Source organism: Panthera uncia, chromosome F2, assembly GCF_023721935.1.
Source record: "Panthera uncia isolate 11264 chromosome F2, Puncia_PCG_1.0, whole genome shotgun sequence".
Taxonomy (NCBI): Eukaryota; Metazoa; Chordata; class Mammalia; order Carnivora; family Felidae; genus Panthera; species Panthera uncia.
The window spans coordinates 49,475,564-49,493,230 of NC_064812.1; the positions used below are offsets into that span (position 1 = coordinate 49,475,564).

A 17,667-nucleotide genomic window follows, 5' to 3' on the forward strand; every position below is an offset into this window, starting at 1 on the left:
GTAAGTGACCTGGGAACCACTAGAGAACATGTTCTTATGAATCTAATGAAAGTCATAGACTAATCACTGTGTGGTAAACAGTTCTCTGAAGCAAAGCTAAATGAATAGCACATGTATTTTGCTTGGACCCTAGGAAAAGAGGAACCAAAGGGCACAAATCTGCCAGGATTATACTGTGAGAGAGAGAGAGAGAGAGAGAGAGAGAGACCAAAGCCATAAATGCTTCCAATCAGTGGGGCCTGAATTCTTTATGGAGCCAGGAAAGTCTTCGTTAAGTCTGGCCTCTTTTGCTCTGAGCATATGCACACCAGGTCACTCTCTGCTTATTCATTCAACAATTCTGAATACCTTGCTATCGGCTAGCAACTATGTTCAATACTAAGTATGGGATGATGAGTAAGGTCATCCTTATCCTCAAGGGACTTAGGCCTAATGAAGGAAACATCATTATGACAGTTTTGTAATGTATACATTGTCACAAATTACCAATTCAGTTTCCTGGAGATCTTGGTTCTTGGAGGAATCACACAGCTAAGGCATCCTGCTCCCATATCTTTTTATGTTTTTTCTCTTTTCTAATGTATAATTTCAGATCTTGTGAATTTGGTTGATTTCAGGCAGTTACCTAGAACCAGATAACTAGAACTAAATAACTAGAGCGTAACTAAGAAACTGACAATTTCTAGAGGTGAAAATTAAAGAATAAGCATTGAGTCCATCATGTCACTGGTTTTCCTACAAGGCCTTTCTCAGTAAGAAACTAGCTTCCTTCCTTTTGACATCTTTAAAAGATTTCAGCACAACATATCTTATACATGGAAAGGATACAGGCCTGTTATTTACTATGTCTTATTATTATCATTTTGTTATTAATAGTTATTAAGTACTTACTACATTCCAAGAATTTTCATTTATTAAAATGTAACAATCACTACAACAGCCTTTAATGATTAAACATTCAGGGGCGCCTGAATGGCATGGCTCAGTCAGTTAAGTCTCTGACTTCAGCTCAGGTCATGATCTCACGGTTCATGAGTTCGAGCCTGGTCAGGATCTGAGCTAACAGCTTGGAGGCTGGAATCTGCTTCAGATTCTGTGTTTCCCTCTCTCTCTGCCCCTCTCCTGCTCACGTTCTGTCTGTCTCTCTCTCTCTCTCAAAAATAAAAAAACTTTAATAATAATAATAAGAATTAAACATTCAAGCAATGAATAATCCACTAATGTTTAAACTAGTTAGATGTCAGGGGCACCGGGGTGGCTCAGTTGGTTAAGGGTCAGGCTTTTGGTTTTGGTTCAGGTCATGATCTCACGGTTTTGTGGGTTTGAGCCCCGCATCAGGCTCTGTGCCAGCAGCATGGTGCCTGCTTGGGATTCTCTCTCTGTCTCCCTCTCTCTCTGTCCCTCTTTGACTCGCGCTGTCTCTGTCTCTCTCAAAATAAATAAATAAACTTAAAAATAATTATAATTTAAATTACTTAGGTGTCAAATGGTAAATATTAATTAATTTCTGGCAGTTTGTAATTTTACTGGGACTTTACATAGGCTAATGAGTGCTATACCATAATGCTGTATCAATTTTCTTTTTTATTTTATTTTATTTTATTTACTTATTTTTTATTGAGAGAGTACAAGCACTGGGAAGGGGCAGAGAGAGAGAATCTCAAGCAGGCTCCATGTTCAGTGCGGAGCCTGACGCGAGGTTCGATACCAGGACTGTGAGATCATGACCTGAGCTGAATCTCTTGATTTCACTTACCTACGGGGCCACCTACTCACCCCGCCATATCAATTTTCTTTCTTTTTTTTTTTTTTCAACGTTTTTTATTTATTTTTGGGACAGAGAGAGACAGAGCATGAACGGGGGAGGGGCAGAGAGAGAGGGAGACACAGAATCGGAAACAGGCTCCAGGCTCCGAGCCATCAGCCCAGAGCCTGACGCGGGGCTCGAACTCACAGACCGTGAGATCGTGACCTGGCTGAAGTCGGACGCTTAACCGACTGCACCACCCAGGCGCCCCCATATCAATTTTCTATCCTCCAAGAAACATCACACCAAAAAAATGTTTTTAACTCAAACACACATTTATTGAGTACCTACTGTGTGCAAGGCACTATGCTAGACACAGGAGTCAGACAGAGCTGTTGCCCACAGGGAGCGTTCAGCTGAATGGGAAGAGAACCAGCTAGCAGTTACAATGCAGTGTGGGGAGCTCTGGATGGGACAAGCGGGGATGTTACAGGAGGAGTTGTGGGGCCAGTCAGGTGAGATTCCCAGAGAGGTGAGATCCTGTCTGAGTACACAGACCAGTAGCTAGGGTGAGAATGCCCTTGTCTTTCTCTACCAGATTACTATTTACCCTCTGCTATGGCCAAGAGGAATTCTTCCCCCAAAATATCATCACTTCCTACCCCCTCTTTAAAGGACTATTAAATTCTAAAGGGTGGCTCGCCAGAAGTTAACCACGGGGAATGCAACTGCCCAGCCAAAGAAGTCCTACAAGGACCGTGAGGACAATTTCATGCCTGTGGTTTCTCTCTCTCCTTTTTTTTTTTTTTTAAGTTCATTTATTTATTTTGAACAGGGGAGGGCAGAGAGAGAGGGAGAGAGAGAATCCTAAGCAAGCTCCACACTGTCAGTGCTGGGCTGTACACAGGGCTCAAACCCATGAACTGTGAGATCATGACCTGAGCTGAAATCAAGAGTCAGAGGCTTAACCAACGGAGGCACCCAGGTGCCTCTGCCCTCTTACTGGTGGGATTCAGAGTTAATTTTGGTCAAGAATGGCTTCTTTACAAAATAGAAACTGTTTTATTCAAATTAAAGTGGTTTGCTATAGAAAGTTTGTGTTTCTTATAGTTTACCAAAGAAAAAGAAAAATCAACAACAATTTAACTATAGTGGTTTCTACTTTTTAACTGATTAATACCCAGAGTCACCACAAAACATTCTCTTTTTATTTATCTTGAGAAAAAAGAATGAGAATCATGACCCATATTTATGTAGTTTCTGTCTCAGAGGGGTACAAAGTACTTTACAGACATTTCCAATTAACTCTGGTAATTTCATTGTGATCTAGATAGGAACTAGACCTTCACATATGGGAGAAGGCACACACTACCAATCACAGACAAAGTGTCAAATCTGGAAACATAAACTGATTCCCCCAGATTAACTCAAAGTAGAAGGAAAACGAGAGGAAGAGAGAAAGAGACAGGCAGAGAGAGGAAGACAGAAGGAAGAGGGAGAAAAAAGGGAGAGGGAGAGAGAGGAAACCTAGATCATCATCAAGCAGATTAGAGTAGGAATTTTCTATGACTAAGGCTGCCTACATTTATAAACTAAAAACTTAAAGTTTTAGGTGATGTAAATTTAATCATTTCTTATTGTAACAGCAGGAGTGGTTAGCCTCAAATTTTTATGTTTAAGACATAAACAGTATCAAACTACAATTATGGGTGGTAAAGCCCTTATACTCAGAAGCCATGGACTATTTATAATGTACCCATTGCATCAACCATATCTATTAATACAGAAGCATTAAACTGAGGGCTTAAAGGAAAGACAATTGAATGTAGTATATAAAAAGTGAGGTCTGGGGGCTCCTGGGTGGCTCAGTCGGTTAAGCATTCAACTCTTGATTTCAGCTCAGTCATGATCTCATAGTTCGTGGGTTTGAGCCCATGTTTGAGCCCACTGTTAGAACTCTGCACTAACAGTGCAGAGTCTGTATGGGATTCTCTCTCCCTCTCTCTCTTCTCCCCCACTCTCTCTCTTTCTTTCTCTCTCAAAATAAATAATTTTTTTTTTAAGTGAGGTCCTTCCTCCCCATGAAAGTTAAAAATAGCATGTTAATCCTTTTCTGTATATTTTTTACAGTGTTCTGATGAAAATGTATCTTTTATGAATTTGACAAATATGAGAAAGAAATTTTATGAGCTTGTAATTTTTGCTAACAATACAGTACCACATAAATACAGGATATTATTATGAACCTATTCTGAGATTAATGAATAAGTGAAAATCTTTTTCCAATTTAGGATTTGCATAATTTAACTATATTTTTGGGGCGCCTGGGTGGCTCAGTCGGTTGGGTGTCTGACTTCGGCTCAGGTCATGATCTCACGGGTCATGGGTTCGAGCCCTACATCGGACTTTATGATAACAGCTCGGAGCCTGGAGCCTGCTTCTGATTCTGTGTCTCCCTCCCTCCCTGCCCCTCCCCTGCTCATGCTGTCTCTGTCTCTCAAAAATAAATAAATGTAAAAAAATATATATAATTTAACTATATTTTTATTAACAGAGCAAATACAACATCATCCTAATATTAGACTAAAAGTGAAAGTAATTTGTCAGAAGCCTTAAGAATTATTCCAAAATTCAATTCTCTCTAATCTTCTCTCTCATCTTAACTTTAAATTGGATATCATCCATTCTTTGGGCAGTTGATATGCTTGAAGAAGGATTCAATGTCCATTTTAAGGAAATTTTCTTTTTCTACCTCATTTGGTTATCAAATTAACACATAAACTAAAGTTTTATTTGGTTGGTCCATGACTTATTCACAGCGTGAAAGACATTATCCCGTGAAACAGTCAAACAAAACTTTTATTACAAGTTCTAGCAAAGTATTAATAAGGAACACACAATACATAGGTATTTTAAATATGAAAGATAAGAAATCACAGTGCAATCACCTCACACACACCCCCAACCAAAAAAAAAAAAAAAGAACCAACCTGATTTGTCTTCTGTGTCATCGAAGTCAACGCTGAAGGAATGGCCACTATTACTGATGATTTTGGCTGAGTTTGCATCATACTTGATACTCAGAGGTCGCAGGGAAGAGTCATATTTCACTTCTTTGGTTTTAATCTCAATTGGAGATTGCTGATCCCCATCAGCAATCGGGAAAAATTTATTCCAATGAATAGGACCTTAAATATATAGGACCAAAAGAAAAGGATTAAGTAAGTTACTTCATTCCCCAAACATTTGTTGAGTACAATGCACTGTGCTTGAGCTGAAGGAATAAAAAGGATGAATAAAATAAGATCTTCATCCTCACGACCTTTGCATCTAATTTTTTTTTTTTTTTACAAGGCTGGGTGCTTTTATTATAGGATGAAAACCTCCTGGTTTGCTTAACTCATTTGCAGCATTAAACTAACCCTTGCAACAAAAACCGTTTAAGGGTTAAAAAGTACTTTCCAAAGGTGCCTTTCCACCAAACTAAAAACAATAGCATAATTGATCATTGAAAACAATGAGATTTAGTCTCAGCTCCAAGGAAGATCTGTGGTAGCTCCAGAGGTCTCCAAGTTCTTAAGATGAAAGAACGAATGAAACTGAGAAAGCTGTGTAGCGAAAAAAGGGTGCAGTTCTTAAAAATGCTATCCCTGAGGTGCCTGGGTGGCTCAGTTGATTAAGCATCTGACTCTTGATTTTAGCTCAGGATTCCACGGTTCATAGGTTCGAGCCCTGCATCGGGCTCCATGTTGGCAGTGTGAAGCCTGCTTGGGATTCTCTCTCTCTGTCTCTCTCTCTGCCCCTCCCCTGCTCTCTCAAAATAAATAAATAAACTTTAAAAAAAAAATGCTATCCCTACTTCTTTCTTCTATCACTCACTGGTATCTTCAGGTGTCACCCAGGCCTCAACTCAGCTACCTCTAATGTCCAACAGGCATACTAAGGAAATATGTAAATTTTTCACATAGTATAATCCAAATAAAATGGTGGCACCATGTCAGGAAATGTAATATTGTTGATTATCTTCAGCGGAGTCAGGTAACAATTTCTTTCTTTCTTTGAACATTTCTGAAGTTCTTTCTGTGGTTATTTTGCCAATGTTATATTTGAATTCCAACACAAGGGAAAATGGTCATCCTGATCCTCTATTCAAAAAAGTCAAAATTGGAACAAGTCCCCAAGTCAGACACACGTTTGGTAAATTGATATGAACCAATAAGCAGGCAATTCCCTTGTCTAGACTGTTCATTTCTCTGGGAGACTTGATTCAAGTTCTGCCTCCCCAAATCAACAGCAAGACTGCAGCTTCAGGTAAATCTCTAAGTCATTTACAGGTGTGTGTAGTCACTTTACAGGTTAGAGGTTCTTATTGTCTACTATGCCTGCAATTTATACAGCTACCACCAAGTCAGCAGAGCACAGGGCTACTGACTAAGCTTTTCCCTACTTCACTAACTTGATTTCTCTAATATTCAAGTACTTATTAAAATGACACAGCCTGGGGGTGCCTGGGTGGCTCAACTGGTTGAGCATCCAACTCTCCATTTCTGCTCGGGCCATGATCTCACAGTTTGTGAGATGGAGCTTCATGCTCTGACAAGGTGGAGTCTGCTTGGGATTCTCTCTCTGTCTCTCTCTCTCTCTGTGGCCCACCCCTTGCATGCACGCTGTCACTCTCTCAAAATAAATAAATAAACATTAAAACAAATGTTACTGAGACAGCATGACAATTAAACATTTGTTACTGACAACAAATATTTTTAAAGATTTAGAATGAAACTTCAAGAAATACAAACATATCGCAATTATGAACAGCTTCAATCTCTAAATCTAACACTCCTTATTACTCTTAAATTTTGCAAAGGAGAAAGCTTAAGCTCTTTCCTTCACATGTGCATCAGTTACAAAAACTCAAACCATGAATATACAACCATTCACATAACTTAAAAGCTCTTCTCTAGGGAATCTGACATTTTGGACTTCAAAACAACTTGAACATCAAAAGTCTTTGCCTACTTATTACAGAGAAGGCATTACATTTCCTGGTTTATTGAGTACTCTCATTTACCTTTCTAGTACTCTTTCTGTGTACAATCTAGTCCTTTCTTTAAGTGAAAAAAAGTTTTCTATTTCACTGCCACCAAGTATGAGTCAACCTAACCAGAATTAGATTTCAAATGTGTAATGCATGTATCATGAAAGGTTGTTGTTGACTTTTTTCCAACTAGGAAAGAGTTTCTGTCTCCTCCTAATTCCTTTACTCTCCTATTTCCAGTCCTTTATAACAAGAATAATTTTGAAAAGCAGAGGCAAACCAAAATAAAACAAAAATAATAACACTTTGGGGTGCCTGGGTGGCTCAGTTGGTTAAGCGTCTGACTTCAGCATCAGGTTATGATCTCACCGTTTGTGAGTTCGAGCCCCGCATCATGCTCTGTGCTGACAGCTCAGAGCCTGAAGCCTGCTTCGGATTCTGTGTCTCCCTCTCTCTGTTCCTCCTCCACTCACGCTCTGTCTCTCTCTCTCTCTCAAAAATAAAGATTTTAAAAGTAATAATAATAATGCTTTGCATAAATTACTCAATATTATTTATTAACCGCTATAGTCGGTTCATTTTCCTGCCTCTTAAACAAGCTCCTTTTTAATGAATGTTTCCAAAACATTCAACTTTAAACCCATTTAAACACAGTTCTTAAGTAGAAATAAATGGTGATTCTTCCATTGACTTTAGAACTTTTAAATATCTACAGATATGCAGTTTTCAGTAACTGTTACATTCCCTAAACTAAACCAATAAAAGTACCACAGGTTAGTGGAAGAACTTTTAAGTATTTGGTGAAGGTGGAACCCCCTTCCAATGGCTCAACTCTTGGTGTTCCATTTTATTGTTGCTACTACACCTTGTTTAAATTTCCTTTTATCTGCTCATTCACTGCTTTTGCCAGCCTAAACAGAAAACAAGCAACTAAACTTGCCCGGTCAGGATACAACACATCTCCAGTAGCATTTTGCCACAGTTGATTTACTTACAGGCATAGTCCTCAGAAAGCTATTGCATCAAAAACCAGGAAATGGCCCTACAATTCTTAGCAGAAATACAAAATCACTCCTTAGTAATGGCTTTTCAAAGATAGATTTTTTTACATTTCTGAAGATGAGTTTCACTGGGGCCAACATTTTCTAACAAATAAATGTATTAAAGAGTAATCAGTACTCATTGATTGAAAAGACGCTTCTTCTTCCTAACTATTGTGAGGGCACGGTTGACACCCAGTAACTATGAAATGACAAAAATTAAAATTATTCCAGCAGAGAGGGAAATTAAAAGAAATTTTTTGTGGGTTTTTTTCCCAAACATAAATTGGAAATTAGCAAAGTGTGAGATTATAATTAGAGTCTCAGTCAAAAAGAAATTCGCCTAAATTATATGTTTTATTATTAAAGGTCTAAATTTCACCTGCTGCCATTTTAAACTGGCAAGTTAATCATAACCTCAAGAAGGCTGCAATTAGAAATGAAGCTGAAAAGCTTTCTTTGTGAAAGTTTCTTTGTGAAAGTAAACTTTCTCTAAAATTTGACTATATGGTACTATTCAATAATATGCACATTAATCCAAGGAAAGTATAATTATAATTATTATTATTATTCACAGATCTAATTTTTTTTATTATTTTTTTAAACTGTTTCATTTTTTTTTAAAGTTTATTTACTTTTGAGACAGAGAGAGACAGAGCGTGAACAGGGGAGGGTCAGAGAGAGAGGGAGACACAGAATCCGAAGCAGGCTCCAGGCTCTGAGTAACAGATCTAATTTTGACACTGATTCACTGTAAGGCTTCTTGGTTCACTGTGCAGTTATTTCAAATAATGGTTATTTTGGTGATTTAGTATATAGAAGAAGACAAGTATACATATTATTACTGCTGCTCCCATCAATAAATCCATGTTTGCCAATATGATAAAATTTGAATAATCCTTTGCTAATCCTCTATCTATGCAAGGATGATTGTGGGAGAGGGAGAAAGAGTGAAGTGGCCCAAAGCATAACTTTATTTTTTTAGAAAGAACCTGAAACCTCCTAAAGCTAACAGTACCAGTCAACCAACTGCAAATTACCGTGGCAATATTTTATAGTAACAGCTATTAAATGATATTTGCAGTATTTCATTTGCCAAGAAGGCAACTTCAATCTTCAGGATTGTGATTCAATTATTAAAATTTCTTAAGTATACCTTCAAATGTTTTCCATGATTTGTTTCCTGCGAATAATGAACTCAAAAAACTGAAAGCGAACTTGCCCTCGATTCATTAAAGTATGTCATCAGACTTCTAATCTCCGTGCCTTTAATTGATAAGTAGTTGTTACTAGGGAAAGTCCTCGGCTTTTCAAGTGAAAGTGAATGGACATATACGAAGATTTCGTGGTCTGGGGGAATCTTCACAGGGCTAACACACACCAACTTTCACCCTCACTATCAACACCCTCCAAAAGACGCTTTTCCTGTCTTCACAAGACTGAGCCCTCTCTTTACTTCCTGCATTCGGCTCAGGGGAAAGCTGCTCAATTTAAAGAGGAACCAAAAAGTTTCTCGCAAGTGCGAGATCAGCAGTGTGTGGTCTGTCCCCCACGGCCGCCCCCTGGAGCAAAGCCCTCCCTCGCTCACCGTTGTGTTCGCCGTATCCCCAGCTGAGCCGCGACATGGTCCCTCGAATGGGAGGCAGAGGAAGATGTGGCAGGACAGCGAGAGGAGGGACTGAGCCGGGCGGGCGCGCGAGTTGGCAAAGGCGGCGGCCAGCCTGGACGGGGTCCGCCCCGCGCCGCCTGGCAGCAGGGGTGCGCTACAACCCCGGGGCCAGGTCGCTCTCGGCTTCGTCCGCCAGGGGGCAGTGGCTTGCAGGAAGGCGCCCGCACATGTCTGGGCGACCTCGGGCGGCGGAGCTGAGCTAGGTCCTGGGGCGAGCGAGAGTCCCTTGCACTAACAGCTTGAACTCCAGAAAAGGAGAGTGGGTTTGATAGAGAGGCGGGGAGGAAGGGAGGAAAGAGGGAAGAACGAGAGAAGAGTTTCCAGAGGAGATTTTCTGCCTCCTGAGAAGTAGTCACCCCTGAAAATATTGCTTGGAGGTCTATCCTGGGAATAAATGAGTCACCTGGGCCTGAAGCTGCCGGGCTGGGAGGGGCTGCTGGTGGAGACATGAAGTCAAGTCGTTGGTGGTGGTGGTATTAAAGTACAAAATAATAGTGACAATGGTAATAGCTACAAAAATAATTTAGCTGCTATTTACTAAAGGCTTACCATGGGCCAGTGTCTGAACTAAGACTTTTACCCACATTTTGCCACTAGATCCTATAATTGCCCTAGAGTCTTAAGACAAGCTGAGTAACCCTCCCAGGTCACACAGCCAAAAGGGGCCTAGAGTTCTTACTAAAACAGGACCCCTGACCCCTCCCTTACCCAGCCTGGTTGCACCAGCCCATTCATCCCATCTCCTTCCTGACTCTCACCTCTGCTCACTGTGGCTGGAGGAATTAGGGAACCAATCTAATATTGATTCTTGGTCCCGAAATAATGCTGCCCTTTTGTCCCAGTAGAGACAGGAAGGTGTTCATTCCATCGTTGGTTTGGATGCACAGTAGGCTTGCTGCCCTATGACTGAAAGCTGAACTGTCTGCAGAGCCTTGAATTTCTGTCCTGGAGTAGTAGGTGTTCTGGGCTCAGAGTGAAAAATAAAGAGAACTCTGTGACCTGCCAGGATTATAAGTACTGTTCCGGCTGCAGAAGGGTTTGAATTGGGTCAATTTGAAATTTCAAATTGAACTGTGCAGTGTTATTTATGGTCAAGCCAATGCAAATAGTTTCTTAATGGTCATGAACCTTCCATAAAAGATGTAAGGATGGCTGTTTAACTATCATCTTTCACTTTCTCTTGCAATCCACACAGCAGCTGCCTAATGTGGTAATTGAAAGTCCCAGGAGGTACCTCTTTTGGTAACCACCGTATTGTTTAGGGACCACTAAATAGGGATCAATTTGAACTATTCTTTAGACCTGACCTAAATACTTCATAGTGCAGCCTGCACCTCCTTCTGCTTCTGTAATTCTTAATGAGGTTAGAATGCAACAGAAAAAAAGTTTTTATACAGCCATAAGTACAATAAATTTTATGCTCCTCTTACAGCTAAGGGAAAGCCCAAGTTTTCTCTTCCATATTCTCTGGTAGAGTTGGGTTCATTTATGCCAGTATAGTAGTAGTCAAACTTTATTTTATTTTATTTTTTAACATTTATTTATTTTTGAGAGACAGAGCACAAAGCAGGGGAGGGGCAGAAAGAGAGGGAGACACAGAATCTGAAGCAGGCTCCAGGCTCTGAGCAGTCAGCACAGAGCCTGACACGGGGCTTGAACCCATGGACATGAGATGTGATCTGAGCCTAAGTCGGACACTTAACGACTGAGCCACACAGGCACCCCGTGGCCAAACTTACAATAATAAAAGTTTTATTTATGTTCACTTTCACTACAGAACACAAAGTAGATATATGTATATATTTATATACAAATATATAATAAAGTACTGTTATCCAAAATATACAAAAAATTCTTAAAACTCAACAATAAGAAAACAACCTGATTAAAAAATGGCCCAAAGACCTTAACAGATGTCTTCCCAAAGAAGATATGCAGATTGCAAACAAGCACGTGAAAGACATTCCACATCATATGTCACCAGGAAAATGCAAATGAAAACAAAATGAGATACTATTACACACCTACTAGAATAGCAAAAATCCAGAACACCGGCAACACCAAATGTTGGCTGTGGAGCAACAGGAACTCTCATTCATTCATGATGGGAATGCAAAAAGGTACTGGCGCTTTAGAAAACAGTTGGCGGTTTCTTACAGAACTAAACACACTCTTAGCATATGATCCAGCTATCACGCTACTCAGTATTTATCCTAATGAGTTGAAAACTTACGTCCACATAAAAATCTGCATATGGACGCTTATAGCAGCTTTATTCATAATGGCCAGAACTTGAAAGCAACCAAGATGTCCTTCAGTAAGTGAATGGTACTTCCAGACAACTGAATATTATTTAGTACTAATAGGAAATAAGCTATCAAGCCATGAAAAAACATGAAGGAAACTTAAATGCCATATTGGTAAGTGAAAGAAGCCAATTTGAAAAGACCACATACTGTATGATCCCAACTGTAGGACATACTGAAAATGGCAAAACCATAGAGAGAGTACAAAGATCAGTGCTTGCCAAGAAGGGTGAGGGGAGGCAGGTGCTGAGTAGGCAGAACACAGAGGATTTTTAGGGCAATAAAATACTCTGTATGCTATTACAATGATGAATACATGTCATTATACATTTGTCCAAACCTATTGACTATAAAACACCAACAGTGAACCCTAAGATAAACTATGAACTTTGGGTGAGTAGGATGTATCAATGTATGTTCATCATTTGTAATTAAAAAAAGACTCTGGAAGAACAAGTTGATAATGGAGGAGGTTAGCCTCCATGTTGGAGCAGGGGGTAGAGGGTATATGGGAACTCTCTATACATTCCTGTCAATTTTGTTGTGAACCCAAAATTACTCTAATAAATAGTCTTTTTTTAAAAAATAGGCAAAATAAACCCACAAAATACTAATGGACTCATGTAAAATACACACACACACACACACACACACACACACACACACACACGAGAGAGAGAGAGAGACAGAGAGAGAGAGAGAAACAGGAGGTAGCATGTAAGAGGTCCTGCTGCCAAATTGGGGACAATTTGGCCATCAAAAAGAATAATGATAGTAATAGATTATAACTTCCACTCCACAAAATATCCATGAGTCCATAGTGATACTGAAAGAAAAAGAGAAAAAATGTTCCTTTATGAGAGAATGCAAGCCACTAAATACAGATAAAGTGATAGAATTATAAAGCAATAACTTTTGCAAGGCCAATGTAATATTTGGTTCAGGCAAGGATCAATAATGGGTGTTAAAACTTCCAGGTGAAAGGCTCCTGGGGAATAGGATATTCCCACAGCCTGGAATTAAGAGACAAAAATATATGTTACAGCCAAACATAATGTGTGACCCTCAATTAGATCCTAGGTTGGAAAAAAAGGTGCAGTACATGCCTTGGGGACAATGAAATGTAAACATGGACAGCATATAGGTGATACTATTGAACTGATGTTCATTTGCATAGGCGTGGTGACGGTACTGGCCATACTTTAGGAGATAAATGCCAAAGCAATAGGGCTGAAGTCCTTTATGTTTGCAACTGACTCTCAGATGTCTCAGTCAATAACTGGAGACTCTAGCTAAAGGATATTTGGGTGCTCATGTTACTACTCTCACAACTTTTCGTAGGTTTTTAATTTTTCCAAAATCATCTAGGGCAACAGAAACCTGCTTTCTCAAATCAATGAGCCATTAGTTTGCTAAATAACCTTTATAGCTAGGTGTGGGTGTTCTCCTTAACAAGAGCCCCTGTCTCCAGGTTCAATACCATCAAGTGTAAACAAGTAGAGGAAGATTAACACTGACCAGAGAACCCAGGAATCCTGACCGGACATATGTGCATCAGTTCTACTTCACTCTCGATACAATTACGTCCAGTTCAAGCTTCCTCTGCCGCAAAGCATGGTTAAGTCAGCTCTCCTCTTCAGTGAATCAGACACTGTATGTTATGAGCAGCACTTGTAAGTTAGAACTCTAGCCATAAAAATATTTAATTAAGGATGGTAACATATTCAGAAACTATCAAAGTATGAATCAATCTTATTCTATTAGGACATATATATGGACTCTCTTTGAGATGCATTTTTTTTTCAGGGATTCTTTTTAAGAAACTCTGAATGTGAACCCAAGTGGCCATTGTCATCTGATTTTTCCTGAGTAGTAAACTGAGATGAGCAAGGTTCCTCAGTTACCTAGAGAGGCAGGCCACATAGTTGGGGACATAGCCCCAGTCTGCAGAGTCCCAAGTCCAAGGTGCTCCCCAGTCTGTGACCATTTCCTTCATTCAAGCCCTGTGATTTGCACAGCTGGGATTTATTAACCACAGGACTGTCTTATCATTTGATATCTTGTGGAGCGTGTAGGTTTTATGGAGCTGATATATGGGGGTTTCGATTTCTTTAGTTTCCATTCCTAAAGTTATCCTAAGGTTAGGACTGCATAATGCAGTCTCCCAAAGGGGCTTCAGGACTTGCCCAAATGACTTAGGTTTCATGCCAAGATGGGAATTCTCAGACCAGAATTGGAAAGACAGCTTTAATGTATCACCTCTCAAGTCTCTTTTCAGATAATAACTTTCAGAAACTGGAGCCAAACATTTTGTCCTGTGTTGTCAGACAAGAACCTCCATTGCCAAAACCCTACCTTCTACATTTTTGTTCTTTTGTTTAATCTCATGCAGTCTTCTGACAGAAATTTATCACACCCTATTTTATAGCATATTATAAAAGTAGATAAAGCATGAAAGAGAAAAGCAGAGATTATTTAAAAGGAAATAAAGTTGTATAGACGTCAGATCAGTGTTGAAAAGCCTAGATAATTCAGGGCAAAATAACTCAACTATCGAAGAATTTAATTAACTGTTATTAGCTTGGAATAAGCTGATTTGGAAATAAGTCAATTTTACTCTACTGCTGTCAACTCTTTGAAATATAACAACAGAGAAAATTAGGGGTGTTAACAGGCATTCTGTCATCAGTACTTATAATGTTAATCTACCCTCTTCTGTCCTCTAGGAAAGGGCAGTCTGTTCTCTCAATAGCAGTACCCAAATCCCCATCTCACCATCAAGAAAGGCTTGATAGACCCCCGCTCCAAGAAGTTCCCTGCCTGGATACCACCATTTTACCACCAAAGATTTGATGCACCAGTGCTACCTAGCAAAACTTCTTACTCCCACCAAACACATACCATTATATCCTTTATAACACAAGTTACCAACTCCACTTCCTGTTGATCATTGCCATCAGCATACCAATATGTTCTAGAATTTCCTCTTTTTAGAGGGAAAAATCCCCCCCTGAACATACGTTCTGCTCCCATTTGCTGCCCATCATCCTGTCTGCTGCTCCTTGGGTTCTTCTATACCCAACTGTATTAGTAAGGTTTCTCCAGAGAGAAAGAACCACACTCTGTGTGTGTGTGTGTGTGTGTGTGTGTGTGTGTGTGTGTGTGAGTGTGTGTGAGTGTGTGTGAGTGTGTGTGAGTGTGTGTGCGTATGTGTGCGTGTTTGTGTGTGTTTAAGAAGAGATTTAGGGGTGGGGAAAAATAAAAAATAAAAAAGAGATTTAGTATAAGGAATTGGCTCACACAGTTATGGAAACTGACAAGTCCTGAGATTCACAGGATGAGTTGGCAAGCTGGAAATGAGAAAGTCAATGGTCTAATGCCAGGCTGAAGACTGGCAGGCTCTAGATCTTGGAAGAGCCAATGTTTCAGTTCAGGTCTGAAGGCAGGAAAAAACCGATGTACAAGTTCAAAAGCAGTCAGGCAGGAGGAATTCTGCTTTACTCAGGAGAGGGTCAGCCTTTTTATTCTATTCAGATCTTCAGTTGATTGAATAAGACCCACCCACATTAGGGAGAGCACCCTGCTTTACTCAGTCTACTGGTTTAAATGCTAATTTCATTTGACAAACACCCTCACAGAAACACCCAAGATAATGGCTGACCAAATATCTGAGCATCCTGTGACCCAGTCAAGTTGGGACACAACATTAACCATCAAACCAACCTTTAAATTTTAAGGGTTTGGGACTTTCTACCAGGATCTCTTCTCTCTCTACACTCTTCTCTTAGGAATTTCCACCAACGTCTATGGACATAATCTACCTAGTTTAGAAATATATTCCAGCACTATCCAAGAGAAACGTAGTGTGAGTCACATATGTTATCCATATTTTTGACTTTCAATTTTCAACTAGTTACATTAAAAATAAGTTTTAAAAAAGTGAAAATTTGTTTTAATGATAGATCTTATTTAACCCCATATACCCAAGATATTCCTGTTTTAACATGAATCAATATAAAAAATATTAATGAGTGTGCCAGTGATCAATGCATTCTTCCTCAGTTCTGAGTTCACCACACATTATCTGCTCTGTGATAATGGAGCTTTAAGAATTTCTTCTTTGCAGCAAGCACAATGCCAACCTTTTTTCAGTAGAGGGACATTTCAGGACAGGGACCGGTTTCCTGGTTCTGGTGTGCTGAATTTTTGTTTTCTTCTTGCTCCTGCTGGGCTCCTGGCAGAGACGTGTGTGGATGGACATGCAGGGCCGCTCTGGCCCAGCCTCACACCAAGAGTGTGCAGTCCCTCAGCAAGTTCATAGCCCCAGCCCGAACCCAGTAACCCTCTCATCGTAACTTCCGAAGTAAACGCCAAACACCCCGGCTCTCATGCTCCTCTTCTGGCAAGTAGATGCCTCTATTCCCTCTCCACACCTGCCCACCGGCCTCAGGCAGACTGCAGCATGGATGGTGTTTCCCATGGTGCTTCTGAAACAGACACTGCCCTCTAGCTTGTGTACCACCCTGCTGGAGAGGTGGTTCCCAATGTCTGAGTCCCTTTGCACACCTGCATGCCAGATTTAGCTCACTGTACCCCAGAGGGGTGTTTCCTGCTTGCCTGCCAACTATGGACCAGCTCTGGCCTGGGCCACCCCATGAACTTCTCTGCCATCCAATGGGCTGCAGCTACACCTTCTCCAGTGATCTGAATCCCAGTCTTGGAGAGGAGGCCAACTTCCAAGTTTGTCCTTCCTTAGAGACTCTCCATTAGCCTAAGGATATTCTTTACAGTTCTCTTACGTCTTATTCCTTGTTATAGTTAACAATTCTTTACATCAACTTTTATTATTCAAAATATTATATGATTTCTGTCTCTTGAATGAATCTTAACTGACACAATTATACCTTTTACTTTTTTTTTTTTTTGGTCTTACTAGGTCTTTAAGTCTGATGCATAGTTTACTATTACAGAATATCTCAGTTCAGGCTAGTGCATGCAAGTGATTGATAGCCACATGTGGTGAGTGGCTACTATATTGGGCAGGATAGCTCTAGATCCACTGAATTGCATCCAAGTGCTGCAACTTAAGGTGTCTGAAATGGAATTATTTATTTCCTCCCTGTCCCAGTTTCCCTCCCACAGTTTTCTCTATCTTATTAAATAGCACCACAATCCACCCAATTGCACAAGTCATAAATTTAATAATCAGGGGCACCTGGGTGGCTCAGTGGGTAAAGTGTCTGACTTTGGTTCAGGTCATGATCTCACAGTTTGCGACTTCAAGTCCTGCGTCGGGCTTTGTACTGACAGCTCAGAGCCTGGAGCCTGCTTCAGGTCCTGTGTCTCCCTCTCTCTCTGTCCCTCCCCTGCTTGCACTCTGTCTCTCTGAAAAATAAACATTTAAAAACATTTAATACTCATACCGATTCCTGCTTTTCTCTTTCTCCCTTTACCTCTAAATTTTGTCTATTTTAACTCCTAAATAACCAGTTAATATGACAAAAGAAAAAAAGAAAACTAAGCTATAAACATGAAACAAAATTCAAAAGATGAGAAATTGTTAAGAGGTCTTCATGCTATGTCTTCCTAATCAAAATCTCAGCTTCTTAAAAAGTATAAAGACTCCATATCAATAAGGACATGATGAACTGGGCACGTTCACACACTGTTGGTAGAATTGTAAAATATACGGTCTTTCTGAAAACAATTGGTAATTTAAATCAAGTACTTTAAGTGTTCATAACCTGAGATCTTATTCTTAAACTATGCTCCCTAAAATATTAGATCTTCTCAAAGATTTATGTACAAAGATGTTCATCACAATGTATTTATATTAGAAAAAAATCCAGAAACAACAGAAATGTCAATGT

At 39.9% G+C, this 17,667-nt stretch overlaps 1 protein-coding gene across 2 annotated transcripts in view; it reads right to left on the reverse strand.

Annotated features, from left to right (window-relative positions):
* The window catches only part of CA13 (carbonic anhydrase 13), a 47,957-nt gene that overhangs the window by 23,891 nt on the left and 6,399 nt on the right, over nt 1–17,667 (reverse strand). The window contains exons 2-3 of one of the 2 annotated variants that reach the window (XM_049633212.1): nt 16,132–16,140; nt 4,738–4,935 (exon numbers count right to left, since the gene is read on the reverse strand). In XM_049633212.1, coding sequence (XP_049489169.1) covers nt 4,738–4,935; nt 16,132–16,140 — 207 coding nt within the window. Of the gene's footprint in view, nt 1–4,737; nt 4,936–9,410; nt 9,569–16,131; nt 16,141–17,667 lie in introns of those variants that run through there. The other variant, XM_049633211.1, reaches the window with a different exon arrangement.